This window comes from Camelina sativa, chromosome 14 (assembly GCF_000633955.1).
Source record: "Camelina sativa cultivar DH55 chromosome 14, Cs, whole genome shotgun sequence".
Lineage (NCBI taxonomy): Eukaryota > Viridiplantae > Streptophyta > Magnoliopsida > Brassicales > Brassicaceae > Camelina > Camelina sativa.
In genome coordinates this window covers 23538734-23561025 of record NC_025698.1, presented here as the reverse complement: position 1 = coordinate 23561025, position 22292 = coordinate 23538734, and the positions used below count along the sequence as shown (strand labels likewise).

The 22292-nt window shown below is 34.1% G+C and overlaps 2 protein-coding genes across 3 annotated transcripts; one reads left to right on the top strand and one right to left on the bottom strand.

Annotated features, from left to right (window-relative positions):
* Nucleotides 3052–7259, bottom strand: LOC104742262 (protein DETOXIFICATION 33). 2 transcript variants are annotated; one of them, XM_010463249.2, is made up of 9 exons: nt 6882–7259; nt 5139–5334; nt 4706–5051; nt 4526–4612; nt 4383–4439; nt 4063–4301; nt 3849–3967; nt 3619–3705; nt 3052–3527 (listed from the first exon to the last, which is right to left on the bottom strand). In XM_010463249.2, the coding sequence occupies exons 1-9, from the start codon at nt 7152–7154 to the stop codon at nt 3474–3476; spliced, it is 1458 nt and encodes a 485-aa protein (XP_010461551.1). In that variant the 5' UTR covers nt 7155–7259; the 3' UTR covers nt 3052–3473. The 2 variants fall into 2 exon arrangements, with proteins under 2 accessions (XP_010461551.1, XP_010461550.1); XM_010463248.2 differs by lacking the exon at nt 6882–7259 and adding an exon at nt 6392–6761 and having other exon boundaries at nt 3235–3527.
* Nucleotides 11765–12520, top strand: LOC109128723. The gene has a single exon (XM_019235578.1). It carries the CDS (start codon nt 11765–11767, stop codon nt 12518–12520), a length of 756 nt encoding a protein of 251 aa, XP_019091123.1.

Below are 22292 nucleotides of genomic sequence, written 5' to 3'. Positions count from 1 at the left end.
TGTTACAGGCTCCATATCCAACGGTGAATTTATGAAATGAACGGTAGGTTTGTGTTTTTAATCAAGTGTTTGTATTGAGGTCTGGCATAGACGGTTTTGTGGTAAGATTGGGGTGTCGAGCGACACCAGGATTGTTTTGGTCGACATCAGCATGTTGTTGTGTGTTTGGATCCTAGGAGGACAGCTGGAGTTAGGTTTGGATAAGGGGAGATCAATGGAAGTGATGTCGTGGGCGTTGGTGTCAACCGACACTAGGAGAGTGTCATCGACACCATGTGTGTTGGTTCGCAAGTGGTGCGATGGGTGACGTTCGACACCAGGTGAAGGTGTCATTCGACCACAAAGGAGTTGAAAGTGAATTAGAGTATTCGTGGGGAAGTGTTGTCCGTGGCTTGATGGAATCAAATATTCCGGCCTACCTCTCTTGTTACTTGGTCGCTAGGGGTGTTTGGTTGTGCGACTCAATAACTAGATGAGGTGGAGTTTGGCATTTTTTGTAGGAGTTTTTGTAAAGAGTGATTTCTACGTCGGTTGTCTCGTCGGAATTATGGGGTTCCGATGATATCGTTTCCTGTGGCTCATGTGCAGGATTAGCAATCCGGGTGCGATCGTTTCAATCTCAAATATAAAAATAATTGGATGAATGCTTATTCAACTTTTTCAACTTATTAATTTAAGCCATCGATTTGCACCCTTAATTTATTTTTTCAACTTTTTAAGTTCAATGGGTTGATAGTTTTTTTACAACCTCTTTCATTCAAATAATGACAATTGGTTAAATAAATTTTTTCAACATTTTCAACTTTGCAACCATTTGCACCCATAAAATTATTTCTTTTATCGTGTTTTCAATTTTTGAACTTCATTTTTGTTTTTGTCAACGAACTTCATTGTCGTTTTACATAAATTTGTTATTTTTACTAACTAATTTATATTGTATCTATAGACTTATAGCCTTATAATAAACTGTTTGATACAACTATAAGAAACTAAATATTAGACGTATACATTGTTCTATCTAATATGATAATATAGCTCTTTTTGATTGGTTAGTAGGAGAGACCATTTTCTATTATATACAAATTTGCTTTTTCTTTGTTTCTTATAATAGTTTTAAATATATATATACATATATATATATATATAAAAGATATTTTATGATAATGATTTAGTTATTTTTCCTTTTCTACTTCTTTTTTGTATGCTTTTTTCATGAATATAAGAGTCGTATGTGGAGTTACGTACGTTTTACTGCGAGTTTTTCAACGATCCATTGTGCATGATTTAATAAGTCAATACATCTTGATATTTTTGTACTATTATGTAAAGTTTTATATTTTCTTTAGTAATAATATGATTAAGTTCAATTAAACAAAAATAAAACAATGAATTTAGAATTAAGAGATAATATCAAAAGGAGGATGTCACATGTGACGTTTTATATAATAAAACAATGAATTTTAAATGGTAAAAAGTTAACAAAATTTTTTGTATCTTAAAATTAACATGTGACGTTTTGTAAGATCTCATAACTAAATTGGTAGAACTATAGTTTACTGAGACATATTTTTTACAATTCTATATAGATTTTCAAATCATTCATTGAATAACAGGCCATGGAAATAAGAGATAGAAAATGTATTAGTTTCTTATAAAATATAATAAAATTAAAATAGATACCAAAATTTACGGTTATACCGTATTTGAATCACTTGAACTTCTTATAAATATACTAACATGTAATCTATACAAACTAAAACCAACATTTGCTTTCAAATCTTCAAAAGTGAGATACATGAAACATTTGAAACACCATTAGTTATATTAAAAAATGATGTCATAGAATTTTAATTTTTATGAGGGATTTGATATATGATGGTGTTTACTGAGGTGTTTGCTATTTATAGGGAAATTGTTGATAAAAATGTGTAGGTCATGCACAATTGAGTGTAAGTTACAAAACTAAGTTGACATAATTGTGTTTTTAATGCATTTAGTTTTGTTTTAATGTAAAAAAAATCTTAAAGGTTTAGATAGTATTGTTAGTGGGTTAAATGAGTTAATTGCAGTATTGTACAATTAAGATGATTAAAATTAGAAAGATTCATATATATCCTATATTAATCACCAAATTACATATTCTTATACCTCTAAATATATATATATATATAAAGAATAAAATTTAAAACAAATTGTTTATAACAAATTACATATATGTTATTTATGTAGGTAATTCACATTTAAGTGTAGTAATTGATCGGTCAACCATTAACATGGTTTAGAAAACATTACCAAAATAATTTAACTTAATTGCGTTATGTAGTTGTGTTTTAACGTAAGAATAATAGTAGCAATATTAAAGTACCCAATAAATGTAGAGAACTGTTAATATTAATTGTGTAGTTAAGATGATTAAAATAAAAAAAGATTTTAAAATAAATTTTAATATATTGATACAATTAAATCTAATGAAAATTGGTGCATAGTTAAGATTGAAAGTTTTTGGGTGGCTCTACTTTATTATTAAGATTAAAAGTTGATTAAAAATATAGAATTTTGTCCAAAAATAAAAAATAAAAAAAAAGATTAAAAATATAGAAAATCCCAAAATGTCTGTTTCATGTGATTTTTTTATATAATGGAAATCGATTTACGGTCAGGTGAGAGAAACAGATTTGACGATTCACTTCCTTCACACTTTGATTCTCACAAAATATTTTTGCGTTTGAACCTTCTTTACCACCTATGGCCGGGGGATTCTCTAATGCTTATGATATTGACGTCAAGTTCTTGCTGTGGTTAAACCTTGTCAAGTACTTCATTTCATGATTTTTTTTTGGTTGTTCATGACCTTTAAGGTGAAATCTTGGAGTTCAATACTTAGATTTAAACCCACTTAAGGCTTCAAAAAGCTTTTAAATATCATGTCCTTCGATGATGTTGTAATGTCAAGATCTAGAAAGAAAAAAAAATTGAACCTAGAAGCTAACCTAAGAATGTCTAAGCTTCAATATTGGTATATCATATACCGTATATGAGTGAGAATCCAGATGATCAATTATATTTATACCTGAAAACAAAGATATTTCAAATTCTCCATGAGACATTCTTCCAATATCATGGGCAAACCCCTAATGAACCGAATATCATCCTTCGTGAAGAATGGGTACATGTCACTCCATAATGGATTCGCACGTCATCATTTTGGATCAACTCTGACGATCAACAAGCCTATGAAAATCAAACCTCATAGTTCAGTTAATCAAATGTTTAACTCAGTAAACCATCCCAGATCTAAGAGTAGGACTAAAACTAACAAAACCCCTCTAACATTCCCAGAGAGACTCGTTAACTTCAGTTTAGGCATATCGGTAAAAAGCAAAAAAAAAAACAAATAGAGGGGTTTGATACATTTTGTTCTGGTGACAGAACAAAAAAAAGAGAAATCGAGGATTGATGATCCCAAGAGTTGATCACTCCCGAGCTGTTCCTCCCCATCTCTGAACCCGACTCTCCGCTTGCTCAGCCTACATAATTTATAGAGCTAATTAATGAAATGATCAAACCAAACACAAAAGAGGAACTACATAACAGAAATAAAGAGATTTAGTAAGAGACCTCTTTGTTCCAATTAGTGTAGTAGATGATTCCAATCAATATAAGTGTTTGCAAGCATATTCCAGCTACCATACCTCCCCATATTCCCTACAAAAATTTTACAAATATATTAACACCAAATTAAAAACGAACAATGCTAATTAATGTGAATTAAAAAATATACAAATAGTCATAATCCCTTGTGTAAGAGTGAATTAAAAAAAGGTTAATCACGTCGGTTAAAAGCTAACCTGAACGCCAAAGTCTAGTGTGAATCCAAGAATAAGACCAGCAGGAAGTCCAATAATGTAATAACACGCAATGTTAACGTATGCAACAAGAGCCTGCCACCCAGCTCCAACCGCAACCCCTAAAATAAAATGAAGTACCAAAATTGATCACAAACTCAAATGTTTTCTGATCCTAATTTGTTTTTAATTATTATTATGATTCATCATGAGGTACCTGACAAGACGGGCTGGAGGCTGTTCAAGACGACAGTGAAGCCCAACAAGACGGCTATTCTTGTGGTTTCTGCTGCCACTGCTTCGCTAGAAGTGAAAAGATAAGGGAAACTGTTTTTTGTGGCTAAGACAACAATCATGCACACAACCCCAATAAGAGTTGAAGTTATGGAGACAACTATCACCGAGAATTTAGCTAAAGCTGCATTTCCCGCACCCAGCTCATTTGATACCCTTACACTGATCACACCGAGAGACAAAGTTCAACAGTTCATGAGAGTTTAACTAATGTGGCTCTAGAGAAACAATATGAAAACTTACCTTATGGCAGCGTTAAACCCTATTGATATCATGGCAGTCCACCCTTCTATGTTCATGCTGTGATACCCAAAACGTACACAAGGTTACTAAAACAAACCTATTTTCAATGAGAAATACACAAAGATCATCACAAAATCGATTACCAAATGGAGATGGCATCGACTGGTATCAACGGATTAGGAAGAAGACCGGTAACAACGACTAGAACCATCAAGTACCAAAACTCCAAACTGCAAAATACAAAGAACTAACATGTCACATTCTAATCGGAATTGTAGCTTACGTAAATCAAAAACTATCTAAGCCAGAAAATGAAATGGTACCAGAGCATAACAGCAGAGGCTAAGGAAAGTTTAACAAATCCATAGAGGTCCTGAAACGCCAGCCGAGAAAATCCAGTCCATGCACCGTCTGATTTAGTGATTAAAATATACAAAAGCTGACCAATAACAATCAACCACCACGAGGTATTGAGAGTGATGGCTGCACCTACAAGTCCCCACTTAAAGTAAAGGATTAAGAGCCAACTAAATACTGCGTGTATAACCAAAACCACTCCAGAGATCCAAGCCATCACAAGAACTTTCCTCTGTGACTGCAAAAATTTCTGTATCGGGAAGTTGGCTGCATACGCAAATAGTTGTGGAATCATCCACAGTGCGAATTTCCCTGTCAAGTTAAAAAAGGTTAGCATCTAGAAACTGTGAACTTTCAACTCAAAAACCAATTGGCCTAAAGTAATAAAAAGAATTATACCCGCGGCATTAGAGATCTTAGGAGCTTCGCCGAAGAAGGAAAGAATAGGAGGAGCCCAAATGTAGACGGGAAGCAAACACAAAGCAGTGGTAAAGAGAATGACCCACGAACGTTGCATATATATTCCCATCATCCTAATCTGTCCCGCGCCATATGCTTGTCCGCACAATGTCTCCAACGCACTCCCCATCCCTAACTGCAACCAGTTTCCATCACCACAATATTAAATTTGCTAGTATTGGTTGATCTCTTAGATTGTACCATAGGAAAGCTTAAAGTGATTAGGGCGGGAATGATAAAATACTGTGACATTGCAACTGGTTCATGACAAGCAACTTAACGCTCATATTTTAATTTTTATCTTTCATCTTCTACTCTTTCAAAATGTTTTATAACTAAACAGAATTTATAGTTATGTTAATTGGATACAGACCAAGTCTCTAAAACATGCCCTTTCTATTTTAGATATACTAAAAAGTTTGGGAACTATCTGTAAGTTTTTACTTTTTAATACTTTCCTTAAACACGTTAAGTCTCATTGCTATCTTTGTAAACTAAACTTGAAAAGTAACCATTTTCTTTGCTAAATGTAGACGAAAATAAATAAGTACATATTATTGAGTAAGCTAATGAAAATATTGAATTTATTAATTCACAGATTTTGGTATTTTTATAATATTATTTTTGGTGATAGGCTGGAAACACACAAAGTTGAAGAATAAACAAACCAATTAAACATGTGGTAACAAGGAGTGAAGTGTGTCTAGTGGAGAGGATAAGAAAAGGGGATGGTCCAAGCCTCGGCACAAGTTTCCACTTTCCAGTTACAATCATGTTTTCTTGTTTCGCTATCCAAACATATTTTACAAATAGATTTAAAAAAAAAAAGTATATATTCATAAAATTTCTATGAAAGTGGGTGTACTTTCAAACTATCGTATGAGTAAAAAGTCAGTTTTAGTAAAATTAAGGAACTCCTATTTTCCAAAGTTACTCTTTCTGTAATTAAGTTTAACCTAAACTGATCCTTTTTGTCACCAAACTAACTAAGCCCTTACAATCAGAAAAAAATATATATTTAACAAAATTAAGAAACTATTTAAAATGTATGGGAAGATCTACTTTGATATTAACGAATAGAATAAAAGAAGCTAATCCACTAAAATATCGATTTTAGATTGTGTGGCCTTTATTGGAACAGAATATAAATTACCAAGAACAAAAAGACACGTATGAAGGGTTACGTAACATACCATGACACCAAAGGCAAGACCGGAGATGACAGAGTTCTCAACTGAAACGGCGGCGAGCTCGAGTTCGCCGAGACGACCTGAGAAAGTCTGAGTGAGTGCGCCGAGAGAGTATTGACTGATGGCTGTAAAGATCGCCGGCCCCGCTAGCTCCCAAAGCCGCTTGGACTCTTCGCCGAACTCTTTGGCCCATACTTTAGACGCCGGTTTGGTTCCGTTAATTTCCGGCGGATCACGAGGGTCAAGCAACGGCAAAGTGTTATTCTTTCCAACCATGGTCGTACGTGAGAAGCTCCGTCTTTAATTCTCTTCTTCCTATAGCTTTCTCTTGGTTCTGATAAGCATTAAATAGCAAGGATGGAGACAGGGGTAGGTACCAAANGAATAAAAGAAGCTAATCCACTAAAATATCGATTTTAGATTGTGTGGCCTTTATTGGAACAGAATATAAATTACCAAGAACAAGACACGTATGAAGGGTTACGTAACATACCATGACACCAAAGGCAAGACCGGAGATGACAGAGTTCTCAACTGAAACAGCGGCGAGCTCGAGTTCGCCGAGACGACCTGAGAAAGTCTGAGTGAGTGCGCCGAGAGAGTATTGACTGATGGCTGTAAAGATCGCCGGCCCCGCTAGCTCCCAAAGCCGCTTGGACTCTTCGCCGAACTCTTTGGCCCATACTTTAGACGCCGGTTTGGTTCCGTTGAGTTCCGGCGGATCACGAGGGTCAAGCAACGGCAAAGTGTTATTCTTTCCAACCATGGTCGTACGTGAGAAGCTCCGTCTTTAATTCTCTTCTTCCTATAGCTTTCTCTTGGTTCTGATAAGCATTAAATAGCAAGGATGGAGACAGGGGTAGGTACCAAAACCAAAAATGTCCGAATAGGATAAAAAAGTGTCTGACATGAGATCTGTCAACAAAAGGAAAAAAATAAACCGCCACAAATGACTGAACGAAGGAAATAAAAAGGAAGCAATGATTTCTAATAAGTTATTCAATTTTGCTTGGGCCGAGTGACGCTATAGGTTGTTTAAGAAGTTTGGCCCGTAACTGTACGTCAGCACGTCTAGTAGTCAAGAAGTACGTGAATTGAGGTTGAAGGAAAGAAAAAAAGGGATGTGGTAATGTGAATAAGCAAGGTACGTAGGTCACACTTTAATTTCTTGTAGAAGGATTTAACCTACTCGTACAAGTAATTAGTATTATTGTAGCGCAGTAGCAAAAAATCGTACAGCTCTGTTTAATTGATACTGAAGTTTATGGACCAATTAAGACGTACCAGCTCCTTATATATATTTCTACCGTAGTTATAAATAATCAGACAGCTCTGTTTAGTCATAAATTTGGTGCAAAGAGTGACAATAGCAATGGGGCCTTTTTGGTCAACTTACCCCCAATCGCGTTGAACTGGTGGATTTTGTGTGGATTTTGTTCTGATAACATTTATCAAGTCACCTTTTGTTCACCAGAACATAGATTTTGTGTAGTTTCCCTACACTTTTGGTCCGATATTGCATATCTACTACTAGACCAAAGCGTGACGTTGGACAGGAATGATACTTTCCAGCAGTAGCACATCAGTTCACTTCCACCTTCGACAGTAGGCTCTCCGTCTAGATTTGGTGAGAGATAAATGATTAGAGACATGGTCGTTCCATTTCTTAGGCCAACTTCTTCGTATTCAGGCCGTCTTAGGCTATAGGCAACATAGGCATTTGCCATGGGTCCAAAACAATTTTTTTTAAAATTTCTCAAGAGAAAAGGGTCCATTTTTACAAAAATAAAAAATTTTAGTAAAAACTTTGTTTTTTTTTTTTTTGGTTTTCCAAGGACCCTCAGATCTAATGAGACGGCACTATTCGTATTATTCCTCACAGAACAATCTTAAAACATGATTTATGCCCTCGACTACCGCAATTCAGCCATCTTTAGTCTAGCAAATCCGTCGAAGAGTTCTATCTTCTTTTCTGGATTATTTTAGTCTATATTTTTTGAAAAAAAATTCATTAATATTTTTTTCTTAATAAACTAACATTTCAAAATTGAAAAAAGATCCAGTGGGAGAGTACTTAGAGTAGTAGAGCTACCTTTTTCTTGCCGTCTCGCCACATCTCATAGGTGACAATTTGCCATTCCTGAATTTTGGAGGGTTGTTGTCTAAATGCCTCAACTTGTCAAGAATTGAGTTCCAACGGCATGGGAAACACGTACGTGTGTCTAATTCGAATTATTGTCGATCGTTAAATCTGCTCAGGAAAAAGAACTTTCAAATAGAAAACAAAAACTGGAGGAGAGATTCTGGGTCACAACGCGAGCTGTAAGCTCCAAACATAAAAGAATAGTTGCTGTTCTGTTGTCAAATTGCCAAGTACAAAAAGAAAACAATAAATTATCTCGTTCATTGTGCAAGAAACATGGGTTATGATTAGATCAGCCGGATCAGTCTCTGGTTTTGTTTTACGGCTTGTAAATATTGATATATTAGACCATGTGTATCGGAGGATTCTCACTTGAATTCTCAATAATATAAAAATAAAAATAATGAAAAGTATGAGTGAGAATCTATTTCTCATTTGAGAATTTTGAGAGATTAACTTTTCATATGTCAATTTGTAATTGGTTTTGAATTCTAAAAAATAAAATTATATATAATTAAATTAAATTAAATTAAATTACATATAATAAAATATAATTTTTTGAAAAACTGTGAGAATTTCTCACCATTGCATATGCTCTTAGACCAAGACCAACATAGCAACAATGTAAGATTTCTTTTTTAAAAAAGTATTATTTTAAACATATATATATTATTTTTTATTTGTAGTATCCATTAAAAAAATGACACCTGTTTATTTGATATGAAGAACGTTTCTAGACTAAGCAATTTTAGCATCGATTCTCTCTTTTTTTTCTCATTCATTATTATATATATATATTTTTTTTAAAGAATTCTCTTGATTAGCATTTTTATTGTTTTGGGCTTTGTTGTAGTTAAGAGTGAACATACTGAAGCATATAAGGTTTTGAACATATGTTAAGTACAGACGTAGACCTTGTAATTACATAGTAATGCGTTAGTTATAGTTGTTACCGTAAACAATCATATTAATGTATTTAAATTTAAAACTGAGAAAGATAACAAATGAACACATCTAAAGTGTATTCGCGGTTTTATGAAAATACCAAATGGAAAACTAAAGATAAGAAAATAGACTGAGAATAAAATGTAGGTGAAATTTCATAGTTTAAATCTAATTCAACTTTTGTTTTAATAGAGGAATGGAGTCATGGTAATTGCATTGAATGGATTTGAACTTATGATGGTGGGAAACTCGAAGGTAGTGAGGACGAAGCACATGAGAAGGTAGAGAAAGAGAAGGCCTAACCCCCCATAGAGAACGAGGAAGGTAGAGAAAGAGAAGGCCTAACCCCCCATAGAGAACGACAAAGAGGAAGGTGAGCATGCGATGTTAATTATTAGAGTGGATATATGATATTTTAAGGTTAGATCTTCTTTAGTATTATGGGCCAATAATGGGAGAAATATTTGATGTTGATGATGAAACAGAACTTAGGAAGTAGCCATACTGAAGCAGCATATTAGAGCATGTGCATTGGTAGAGACTCAAATTAATCTCTCACTAATATAATATTAGTTTTTTTAGTGTAGATAAATTTGAGAACTTTTGATTAATTTTGTATGTCCATTGGTGTGAGAAATCCAATGAGTTTCTCATTCTTACAATATTATTATTTTTAATATAAATTATATTTTAAGATAATTTTATTTGAATATTTATTTTGTTATTTTGTATTTTATCTTAACATTATTAATATTTTATAAACAAACTAAATTATTTATTAAATAAATTTAATTTTATTAATTAGTTATATTTTATATAATATCAATTAATATTACTTTAAAATAATATGAACTAAATAATATTATGCAAAATAGAACTTGTTAAATAGCTAGTTTTATTTTATGATTTATAAAAAAAAAAACAAATAATAACAAATAAACTGTTTAATTAAGATTTCAAATTTTTTATGGAGTTAATTTATTATAACAAATTCTAACAACTTAGAAAGTGACATGTGTCACATGAGAAATGGATCTTATGAGTTTCTCAAGGTTTCTCGTATTGGAAACCTTGAGAATCGTTTCTTCTTCCTTTTTATTAAAATATTATTATTTTTTTCTTTTTGATTTATTTTGATTATGAGAAATTCAGTGAGAACCTACCAATGCACATACCTTAGAGTTGTTGATAAATGGAAATGGGCCCACGGGAAGTAGAAGAGGAAGCAGTTAAGAAAATTGTGGCAGAAAGGAGAAGAGAGAATAACTAACTTTATAGATAGATAGATTACTACAAAGAAAAGCTTAAATTAAATCAATTAAACTGAATCATAAAACTAAGAGGGGGGAGGGGGTATTAAACATGTATTTTAGAAGATTTTAGATTTTTTTAAAATCACTTGTTATTCAACTTGTGATTTTAAAAACACTTACCAAATCCAGTGTTATTGAATATGAGATTTCTATAAAATCATTCAAAATAACCTTACAGTATCTTGTTATTTAATCAATAATTTGTAAAAATTATATCAAATCAACTGTTATTCAAAATAAAACTTTTTTAAAGAAAAACCCAAAACATTGATTTTAGGAGACTTTGAATACTTTTGTACTTGAAAATTTTAAATGAGAAAATCTCACCTCTAGAGGTGTTATTTCATTGGATTTATTATTTGTTTCCAATATAATAATAATAAAAAGTCATAGGAAAAAATGGTTAGTCCATGTTCTCATCGTTGTATCTCTCTTGTTCTTCAATCTAAAAAATAACTGGGTTTCAGTCGGATTGAATCAGATTTCAATTCTCAATGTAAGTGTTCTTACGGTATCTTTAACCGATTGAGTACTTGGCGTAACTCTTAGATCCGTTCTTTCTTTATCGCATTCTTGGTTATGGCGAATTCAGTACCCGATTCAATTCAACAACCTGATCAATACAACAATCCTTACTTTCTTCATGGAACTGATCTTGTCGAATTAGTTTTAGTCTCGGATAGATTGACAACAGATGCAAAGTTTAACTCATGACGAAGGTCCATGCGAATGACACTTAATGTCGGGAACAAGCTTGGATTCATTGACGGTACGATCTCTAAACCATCCTCAGATCATCGAGATTTTGGATCCTGGTCACGTTGCATTGATATGGTGTCTACTTGGTTAATGAATTCTGTGTCCAATAAAATAGGCCAAAGTTTTTTGTTTATTCCAACAGCAGAAGGAATATGGAAGGATGCTCTCAGAGTTTATGAAATAGAGCAGAAGCTAAGTTCAATTCAACAAGGAGCGATGGATGTAACTGCCTATTACACTGAGTTGGAAACTCTCTGGGAGGAGCACAAGAACTATATTGGGCTGCCTGTTTGCACTTGTGGCAAGTGTGAAAGTAGTGCTGCTTTGTTGTGGGAGAAATTGCAACAGAGGAGCCGTGTAACTAAATTTTTGATGGGTTTGAATGACTCATATGAAGCCACTCGAAGCCAGATCTTAATGATCAAGCCTATGCCATCAATCGAGCATGCTTTCCACATGGTGACTCAAGATGAGTGGCAAAAGATCATTACTAAGCCTACTCAAACTGATGGTGTTGTTTTTCAAACTTTTGGTCTTCCTACTATAGTTGTATATGATGTTCCTACCTATGAAGGTCCTATAGATAATGTGGCTTATGCTGTTCAGAATACATATCGCCCAAGGAAATCTCGTCCTCTTTGTACTCATTGTGGGATGTCAGGACATGTTGTTCAGAAGTGCTTCAAGTTACATGGATATCCTCCTGATTATATTCCTGGTTTCAAGAGTATTTCTTCTGGCTATCACTCTCAACGTATGGCTAATCCACAGAATGTTCAACAAAAAGGTCAATCTCAGTCTATCACTTCACAGTATCATCTGAGGGCTCATACAGTTGCGAACATCACATCTTCTTCGTCATATGTCCCTCCACCTGCTTTGAATGCAATTAACTTGGATGTTAGCAAGATGACCTCTGATCCAACAACTCTCGACGTACATGCAACTTCTAGAAAACTAGGCTCCTTCTAAGGTTTGTTCCATTTCTGAACATCGTGCCATGGCTATTCAATCCTCTGTTGGTACTATACATTTTCCTTCTACATCTCTTTGTTATGAAATCAACATCTTACTTTCCAACACCAATGTTTATCATCTCTCTATACCAATCTTCCTCATGGTTCTTGGATTATAGACACTAGTGCTACCACGCATGTTTGTTCTGATTTAGCCTTGTTTAGAGAAATTGTTCCTATCTCTGGTGTAATGGTCTCATTACCTAACAACACTAGAGTTGAAATTGCACATACATGCATAGTTCATCTCACACATTCACTCATTTTGCATGATGTTTTACATGTTCCATCATTCAAATTTAATCTCATCTCTGGCAGTATTTTGTTAAAGTCTTGTAATTGTTCTGCCCATTTCTTTGCTAATTCATGTTTCATTTAGGAGTTTATTCAGGGCTTGGTGATTGGTAAATGCATACTACTGCCTAATCTTTACATATTGCAACTTGACTCCTCTGCACCACATGCTTCGTCTTCTTTAGCATCTTCGTCTTCATCGCATTTATGTGGATCCTTGACGGTTGATGAAGATCTCTGGCATACTCGCCTTGGACATCTATCTTCTGATAAGCTACAACATATTTCGGGTACTGTATCAAAGTCTAAAAAGAGTTTGTCTCCTTGTCTTGTTTGCCATTTAGCTAAACAGAAAAAGTTTTCATATGAGTCTCATAGTAAACTGTCAGCTTTACCATTTGATTTACTTCACTTAGATATATGGGGTCCATTCTCAACAGAGTCTGTAGATGGTTATAAAATTTTTCTTACTATTGTTGATGATTGTACTAGAGCTACATGGGTTTACATGTTAAAAAATAAAAGAGAAGTTTTTACATATTTTCAAGATTTTATACAGTTAGTTCTTACTCAAGATAAATCTTCTATTAAGACCATCAGAAGATATAATGCCCCAGAATTAGCTTTTACAGAACTTGTTAAGAAGAATGGCATTATCCATCAATTTTCTTGTGCTTATACTCCTCAACAGAACTCCATTGTTGAAAGAAAGCATCAACACCTTTTAAATATAGCTAGAGCTCTGTTTTTTCAATCAAACATGCCACTAGCATATGGGAGTGATTGTGTCTTGATTGCAGTTTTTCTGATTAATTGAACTCCATCTACTTTACTTAATAATGCAACACCTTATGAGTTACTCACTAATCGCAAACCAGATTATGCTTTACTTAGGACTTTTGGCTGTTTGTGTTATGTTTCAACATTACAAAAGGATCGCCATAAATTTAGTCCTCGTGTTGATAAGTGTGTATTCTTAGGATATGCCTCTTATTATAAAGGCTATAAGGTTCTGCATCTAAATTCAAATTCTATTTCAGTTTCTTGAAATGTTGTTTTCCATGAAACCATTTTTCCTTTTCATGATATATCTGTATCTTCACCACCAACAATTTTTAACTGAAGTATTTTGCCTATCTCTGTTGCTTTACCTGATGATGTGATGCATACATCGATGATTACTCCTGCATCACCATCTCATGCATCATCTACTCATACATCTCAATATCATACACCCTCTAGTGTCGATCACAATCCCACAGAGACTATTACATCCGATACTGGTATTGTTTCTTTACACAATGCTAGACCAAAACCCTCTAGTGTCCGATTACCATTGTGATCTTGCACGTATCTCTCCACCAATCCCTCTTCCACAAACACATAAAACACCATATCCTCTTTCTTTTGTTCTTTCTTACACCAACATTAAAAACCCATATCAGTTTATTGTTCTTTCTTTTTCTCTCGAAACAGAACCTACTTCTTTTAAGCAAGCCATCCATTGTAAGAAATGGACGAGGGCTATGGATGTGGAGCTTGATAATATGGAGGTAACTGGCACATTTGAGGTTGTTTCATTACCCCTAGGTAAAAATGTCGTTGTGGTGTAAATGGGTTTATACCATAAAATACAATGCTGATGGTAGTATTGAAATATATAAAGCTCGATTAGTGGCCAAGGGTTACACACAACATGAAGGTGTAAACTTCTTTGAAACATATTCACCTGTTGCTAGGATGGGGAGTGTGAAGTTTATTCTTGGTCTGGCAGCTAAATAGGGTTGGAGTCTTTGTCAAATGGATGTCACAAGTGCGTTTCTACACAGTGACCTTGAGGAGGAAATCTACATGAGCTTACCTCTTGGCTATACTCCAGTTTCTGGTGTCTTGCCACCGTGTCCAGTTTGTCGATTGAAGAATTCTATCTACGGCTTGAAGCAAGCTTCCCGCCAATGGTATAAGTGCTTCTCAACTGTTCTTTTGAACAATGGTTTTACACAAGCTCCTTCTGAAAACACTTTATTTGTCAAAATGACCGATTCATCTTTTATAGCACTTCTAATGTATGTTGATGACATCATGATTGCAAGTAATAGTGATGTGGAGGTGCCGTCTGTGAAGGCGATTCTGGCAACAAAGCCGCTACTCACATTTCCAATAATCTGGTCTTTCATGAACATATCAAACATATGGAGATTGACTTACACAGAACGAGAGATCGGGTTCTAGCTGGTGTTCAACAGGTACTTCATGTATCTACAGGGAATCAACTAGCGGATATACTTACCAAACCCTTACTGGCGAGACCATTTCACTCTCTACTAAACACTATAATGTTATACTAAGTATAGCTTATATTATATATTATAGTTGAAATGTATTAAGTGTATTAAGTTTCCTTTTTCTTAATATGCTTAGTATATAACAAAGATGTAATTCTTCAAACTTCAATTAATGAGAAATCAGTTTCTTCTTCCTTCCTCTCTCTAACTGTTAACAGAGCTTAATTCTGCTTTCTTAGTAAAGCTTCAAAAATTTCCTGCCTTTTCTACACGTTTTGTTTCTACAACAGGTAAACCATATCAACTCCCCTCACCTATCATCTCCATTACTGCGAAGTTCGTCTCATTTGTTTGTGGCGGTTTTGCTGCTGCTTTTAACATCATTGCGTTTCTCGAGGAATCTCTTCTAGTCTTCTAGAGGGCCATGTAAGAAATCCTAACAACGTAACTAGCATTTGATAGATATGTGCAACTCGTTTTTCAAACAAATTAACCTTTTTAATGTTAATTTGAAGTGGCTTGAATTAGTAGAACTAGATGATGCACTTACAAAAAGTTTCTCATCCTCGCGATGAAAACGATGTGAGATTCTCGAAGGAGGCAAGTGGTGGGAGCATGAGTAATGAGTATATTCCCTGAGCCATTTTATCCTAACAAAGCTCGTCCCAATATTATTTGAAATCCATTCTTTTGTTTTAAAAATCTCCTACAATCACTGTTATTATTCTTTTATAATCTCACAAAGTCACAAACTGTTTTTCGTTTTTACTAACAAAAAATATATCAATTCCACCAAATATCATAAAAACTCACTTAATTCTTCCAAAATCCAAAATTATATAATTCCACAAAATCTTCTATAATCCATGTTTAATACCCCCTTCTAAGTGATACAATTTTAAATTACTTATTTATAATTGATACAAAAATTTAAAATGTAACATCATTTGCAATAACCAATGTCGTTTTAATTTGTGTGGCATCAATTGTTTAAAACAGATGTAAATAAAAAGTAATTTGTATCACTATTACATATTGATATAAATGTATTAATTTACATCACTTAAGAAAATGATATATGATTTACATCACTAAAAAGTGATGCTGATAAATATACTAATTACATCAAAAAAAAATTGTATTGATTCTTATAAAACTGGTAATTTAGCATCACTTTTTATGGCTTTACATCACCTTTTTATAATTGCTGAACCAAGAAAAAAACCTTTTCTTTCTAATTTTTTTTTATCTCCCTAATTCATTATTTTGTTAGAAACAGAATATCCCACTACAGGAAATGTGGGTATTAATAGCGGTCGTTAAACGCTATGAGTTCATAATTATAGCGTTTCCTAAAACGCTATGAGATCGCCCGTTATAGTAGGTCAGACACTTTGAATAGTGGATTGTTGGTGTGCTATAGTTAACTATACAACAATAGTGTTGTCTACTGTGCAATTGTTAATATGTATAGTAACGTGATACAAATGTTATTAAAACTCATTAATTTGATTTTACCTATAGCAAAGATAGCAAATGTTTTGTGTTATTAGTTTGTTTTTAAATTATTCATAATTTATTTATTAAAAATAATTACAAATTATTTATTATTTTATATAAAAATTTTATTTCGAATATTTGTAAAAAAAAACCAATTAAAGTTAATACAAAATATATAAAAATTTAAATGTTTAGAAAACCATAACAAATTTCATTGTTTACAAAAACCACAAACACCTATCAATCGACCACTAACAAGCCTTCACAATCATCCCTAACATAAACACTATCATCATCACAAGCTTCATCATCCAAATCATCGACTTCTTGGAAAGGCAAAGGTGTAGCACCTAAATCTTCTTCTGTTTCCAACTCATGATACCCTCTAGGTGGTGCTCTCATAACAACATACCAATTTGAATTATCAACTTCCCTAGAATAGAAAACTTGTTTTGCTTGAGAAGGTAGAATGAATGGATCTTTCAAATAGGCTGTTTGGTTCATATGAAGGTTGACAAGAGTGAAACCATCTTCCTCCTTCACACCATTCCCTGTGTTGGCCCAATTGCATCTGAACAGCGGCACTTTGAACATGTGATAGTCCATAAGTAAAATATCCTTTATCACTCCATAATATCTAAGCATATTAGCGACTTGTCTCATATCTCGAGCACTTGATCTACACATGCTAAATACTTCATAAGTTACTCCACTGTTTTGTGTCTTCTGCTTAACCGCATCTGTATGAAACGTTGCCCATTAACGATAAATCCTTTATATGCTAAAGCAACATTTCTTGGTCCAAATGCCAACCACCTTATCTCCTTAGAATGACTATTTGTTGCGTCTGAATGAATCTGCCACAGTAAAATTCCAACCTTGATCATCAAGCAGAAGTACTAAAATGATAATCACGAATACCACTCATCAAGATACAACCTAAGCTAACCAATCACTAAGCAAAACATGATCATGAAACTAACAATTTGTGCCAAGAAAACTAGTCATCAAGCTAAAAGCTAAGCTAACCAGTCATTAAGCAAAACATGATCATGAAGCTACCAATCTGTGCTAGGAAACCATTCATCAAGCTACAAGATAAGCTAACAATCTGTTCCAAGAAAACCAGCCATCAAGCTACAAGATAAGCTAACCAGTCATCAAGCAAAACATTATCATGAAGCTAACAACCTAATCAGTCAATTTAACAAGTTGTATAACAAATAATCAAGAAGACAAGTTGCATTTGGAAACCTTTATTTTAAGCCATTGTGCAAACTGCTCAGTATGGGTTTTCCATAACAAAGTTTCATTTTTAGCACATCGAGCATCATTAGCTTGTAATTTTTCCAAATGCATCCTGATTTTACATTGAACAACAGTTTTGAGAATGAAATTATAATAATAATTAGTAGATGAAACATAAAGGGTTACCTCTTACTCGACATAAAGATCCAAAGATGCCATGTTCATTAGCACATAGCGATGTGCAATGTCTCTATCTTTATCTGATAGGGTAACTTCGATACCCTTCTGCAGAGATCGACCTTCAACCACGCTTCTATCAGCCTCAATATCTTTATTGCGATTAACTGTTTCTTGAACTGGTACTGAATCTTTAAGGAACTCTAAACAAAATGCAACAGATTCTCCAGCTAAATACCCCTCAGCCATACATGCTTCCGGCCTTGCATGATTCTTAACAAAAGCCTTAAGTGTTTTCATGTACCTATAACTCAGTTAAGAAATGAATATTAGTTGAACATAATTGCAGGAAATACATATATTGAAGCAAATAAGTACATCAAACCTTTCGAAGGGATACATCCAGCGGAAGTGTATTGGTCCTCCCAAACGTGCCTCTTTTGATAGATGTATTGGAAGGTGGAACATGATATCAAAAAAGGATGGAGGGAAGAAGCGCTCTAGTTGACACATTGTTTCCACAAACTCTGTCTCCATTGTCATAAGTTTCTCCGGGTCGATGATGCGCTGACACAACCTGTTGAAGTAACTGCATAATCTATTTATGGCAATCCTAGAACCCTTATGTAACAACCCTCTTAATGAAGCCGGTAACAAGTTTTGTACTAGGACATGATGATCATGCGACTTTAAACTACCTATATTTGGAGGGTTAACTGAAACACAATTCGCAATATTACCACAATAACCATCAGGACCTCTAAACTTAGATAACCTTTGGCAGAAAATGGTCTTCTCTTTCTTGGATAACCAATAGGCTGCTGGAGGTAAGTATGTTTTCTTTCCCCTGACCTCTGTGTGCAAGTGATTTCTGATTCCAATATCTTCTAAGTCTTTTCTTGCTTTCAAACCATCTTTTGACTTAGCACTTTGCATCAAGATAGACAATATAGCATCCGACACATTTTTTTCTACGTGCATAACATCAATATTATGACGAACAGGCAAATCCTAACTCATTAAAGAATAAACTGTTAGGCTTACTCAATAACTTTAAAGTTATTAAACTATTCATTAAAGAATAAACTGTTAGGCTTACTCAATAACTTTACTTTACTTTCCAGTAAGGTTGTTCAAAGAATATTGATCTCTTATTCCACCGCCATAGATCATTTGATTCTTCAGACTCTTCTTCTTGATCCACCTCATCATCTTCCAACTCGGTTCTTTTTCTTTTATTTTTCTTGTCTAGAGGTTTTTCAAATTCATTCCTAAAAGCTTGTAGTGTCTCATATATTTCAGCGCCAGTTTGTATCCTTTTGGCATTCCCTTCCTCAACAGTGTTGTCAAAACAAGCTTTTTTATATCTGTAACGATGGCCAGACGGTAGTCTCTTTCTATTCCCCATATAGACAAACTTACGGCTAAACTTAAGCCATCTGGAAGTGTATCTTTTCCACATACATTGCAGGCTTGTTTCCCCTTCACTTTACATCCATACAATGTTCCTAAGGCTGGATATTCACTTATACTCCAAAGCAGCATGACTCTAAGTGTGAAATTCTCTTTCGCAAATGATTCATAGACTTCAATACCCTCAACCCACAAATCTTTTAAATCGTCTATCAGTGGTGCCAAGTAAACATCTATGTTATTACCAGGAGCTGTTGGACCAGGGATCAACAAAGTCAACATTATATTGTCAGCCTTCATACATATAGTCGGAGGCGTGTTATAGTTCACCAACAACACTGGCCATGTGCTGTGATTGGTGTTTTGCATGGAGAAAGGGTTCACCCCATCTGTAGAAATTCCAAGTCGAAGATTCCTTGGTTCAGCAGTAAAGTCTGGCCATTTAGCATTCACTTGTGCCCATGATATAGAATCAACGGGGTGTCGCAATGTACCATATTCAGTGCAATTGGTATAGTGCAACCGCAAATCTTCAGCCATCTTTTTTGATCTAAACATCCTCCTAAATCTGTCCTTGATTGGAAAATATCTAAGGACCTTTGCTAGAATCCCAACCTTTATCTCGTTATTGTGCTTATCCTTTTCCCATCTTGAAACTTTGCATCTTGGACAGCTATCTAACTTCTCAAACTCCTTCCTATGTAATATGCAATAATTCTTGCAAGCATGAATATTTTCGTATCTAAAACCAAATATCTTCATAAATTTTTTGATTGCAGCTAAACTCTTCGGAAGTACATTGTCTTCAGGTAGCATGTCCTGAATTAAATCCAACAGCTGATCAAAGTAGTTCTCTGACACACCACTCTTAACCTTGAATCTGTAAAGTCCCATATATAATTTCTGAAACCTTTGTGTATTTGATACAATCAGAGTACAATGGAGTTTCAGCTTCTCTTAACTTTTTCCTCATCGTCGTTTGCCTCTAAAGCTTCATCATCATTCCTCTGATTTGGTTCACCTTCACCCATAGAGAATGTTGTCTTAAACAAGTCAAATGCCTCTGTTTGATGTTGAGGACCACTGGCTTCTGTAGATGCTCTTTTTCACCATGAATACTCCAACAAGAAGTCTTATACTTCTTATCCATACCTCTTATCACTAGATGCTCAACAATTTCATCTATAAACTGATGGCCTAAATTGCGGCGATCTCTACATGGGCATAGCATTTCACACAGATTGCCCAATCTTCTTGCTGATGAATTGGCGAATTTTGTTGCTCCTTCTAAGTACTCGATACTATTCATACATTATAAATTGGAAAAGAATTTATATTTCTTTCAATCAGTTAATATAAAGTAAGCTCGATAGAATTTACTGTATACCTTGGCAGCAAAATTCACGTTTTATCCATTTGGTCACGATGGAGATGGATCCGTTCTGAAACGATTTCCTGAACTCAAATCGAGTTGGGGAAGTTTTGGTAAACCCTAAAGATGAGTTGTGTTCTGTAAGCTTGCAATCTCAGAGGTTAGTCACCATTGGCTAAGAACAATAACGGCTCAGATCAAAGTTAGCGAGACAGATCAACGGTGTAGGTTTCACCTAGATTGCAATCTCGGAGGTTACTGCTCATTGGCTATGAACAAGAACTGATCAGATCAAAGTTAGCGAGGCAGATCAACGGGGTAGGTTTCGCTTAGATTGATATCTCTGAGGTTACTGCTCATTGGCTAAGAACAAGAACGGATCAGATCAAAGTTAGCGAGACAGATCAACGGTGTACATTAGTCGCGTCTACAATAAGAAAGGATGGCTGAGATCCTAGTCGGCGTTATCTAACGGTGTAGGATTCGTCCTACAATCTGGGAGGTTACTTCTCATTTGTTAAGAGTTGTTGTTTTTTTCATTTTAAATCCGAAAATTATCATATAAAATAGGTTATTAATCAAAAAATATAAATTATTTTTTAAAAAATATCAATATAAGTATTTCATATTTTAGAATATTATTTCTTATAATTATAAATTTTATAATTAAGAACAATTAATATAAGTTAGTATTCCAACACTAAGACTTAGTTTAGGGTATAGGGTTTAGACTTTGGGGTTTATATTTTTTTACTTTAGTGTTTATGTTTTATACTTTAGGATTTAGAATTTTAACTATAATGTTTGAGGATTAGAGTTTTAACTTTATGTTTTTGATTATAGCGCACAAAGGAAGCACAACAATACAAATTTTTAGCAAACCGGTGAATAATTTGATTGCATAAGAAACCTAAATAAAACAACTACGTTAAAGCAAACTTTCAATTGAAAGTTTGAAACATATACAATCAAAATGGCTAACTTCATATGATTGAAATGGTTGTTTTTCACATCTCCAAACTGGTTTAATTTAGACATCTCCAAACCGGTTTAGACATAACCAGTTTAATTTAGACATAATCGAAACCCGTTTAGACATACTCGACTCAATTTAGACATCTCCAAACCGGTTTAATTTTCGAAATTTCCAGCACCGGTTTAATCAGCCATGATTTCACAATTGACTTAATTAGCCATAACCGGTTTAATTTTCAAAATTTCCAGCACCGATCAAATTCCAACAATTAGCAAAATTGATAATTATGAGAATTAGTGACATTTGAGATAAATTAGCTAAGCAATTGGTACTATCATTAACCAAAATAAAAATTCATTACAATACCAAAACACAATAAGCGTTAAATAGCAATACTGAAAATTGTCAAAGTTTCACACAAACTTTATTTTATCATTTGGCCATGCTACAACTGAACCTATTG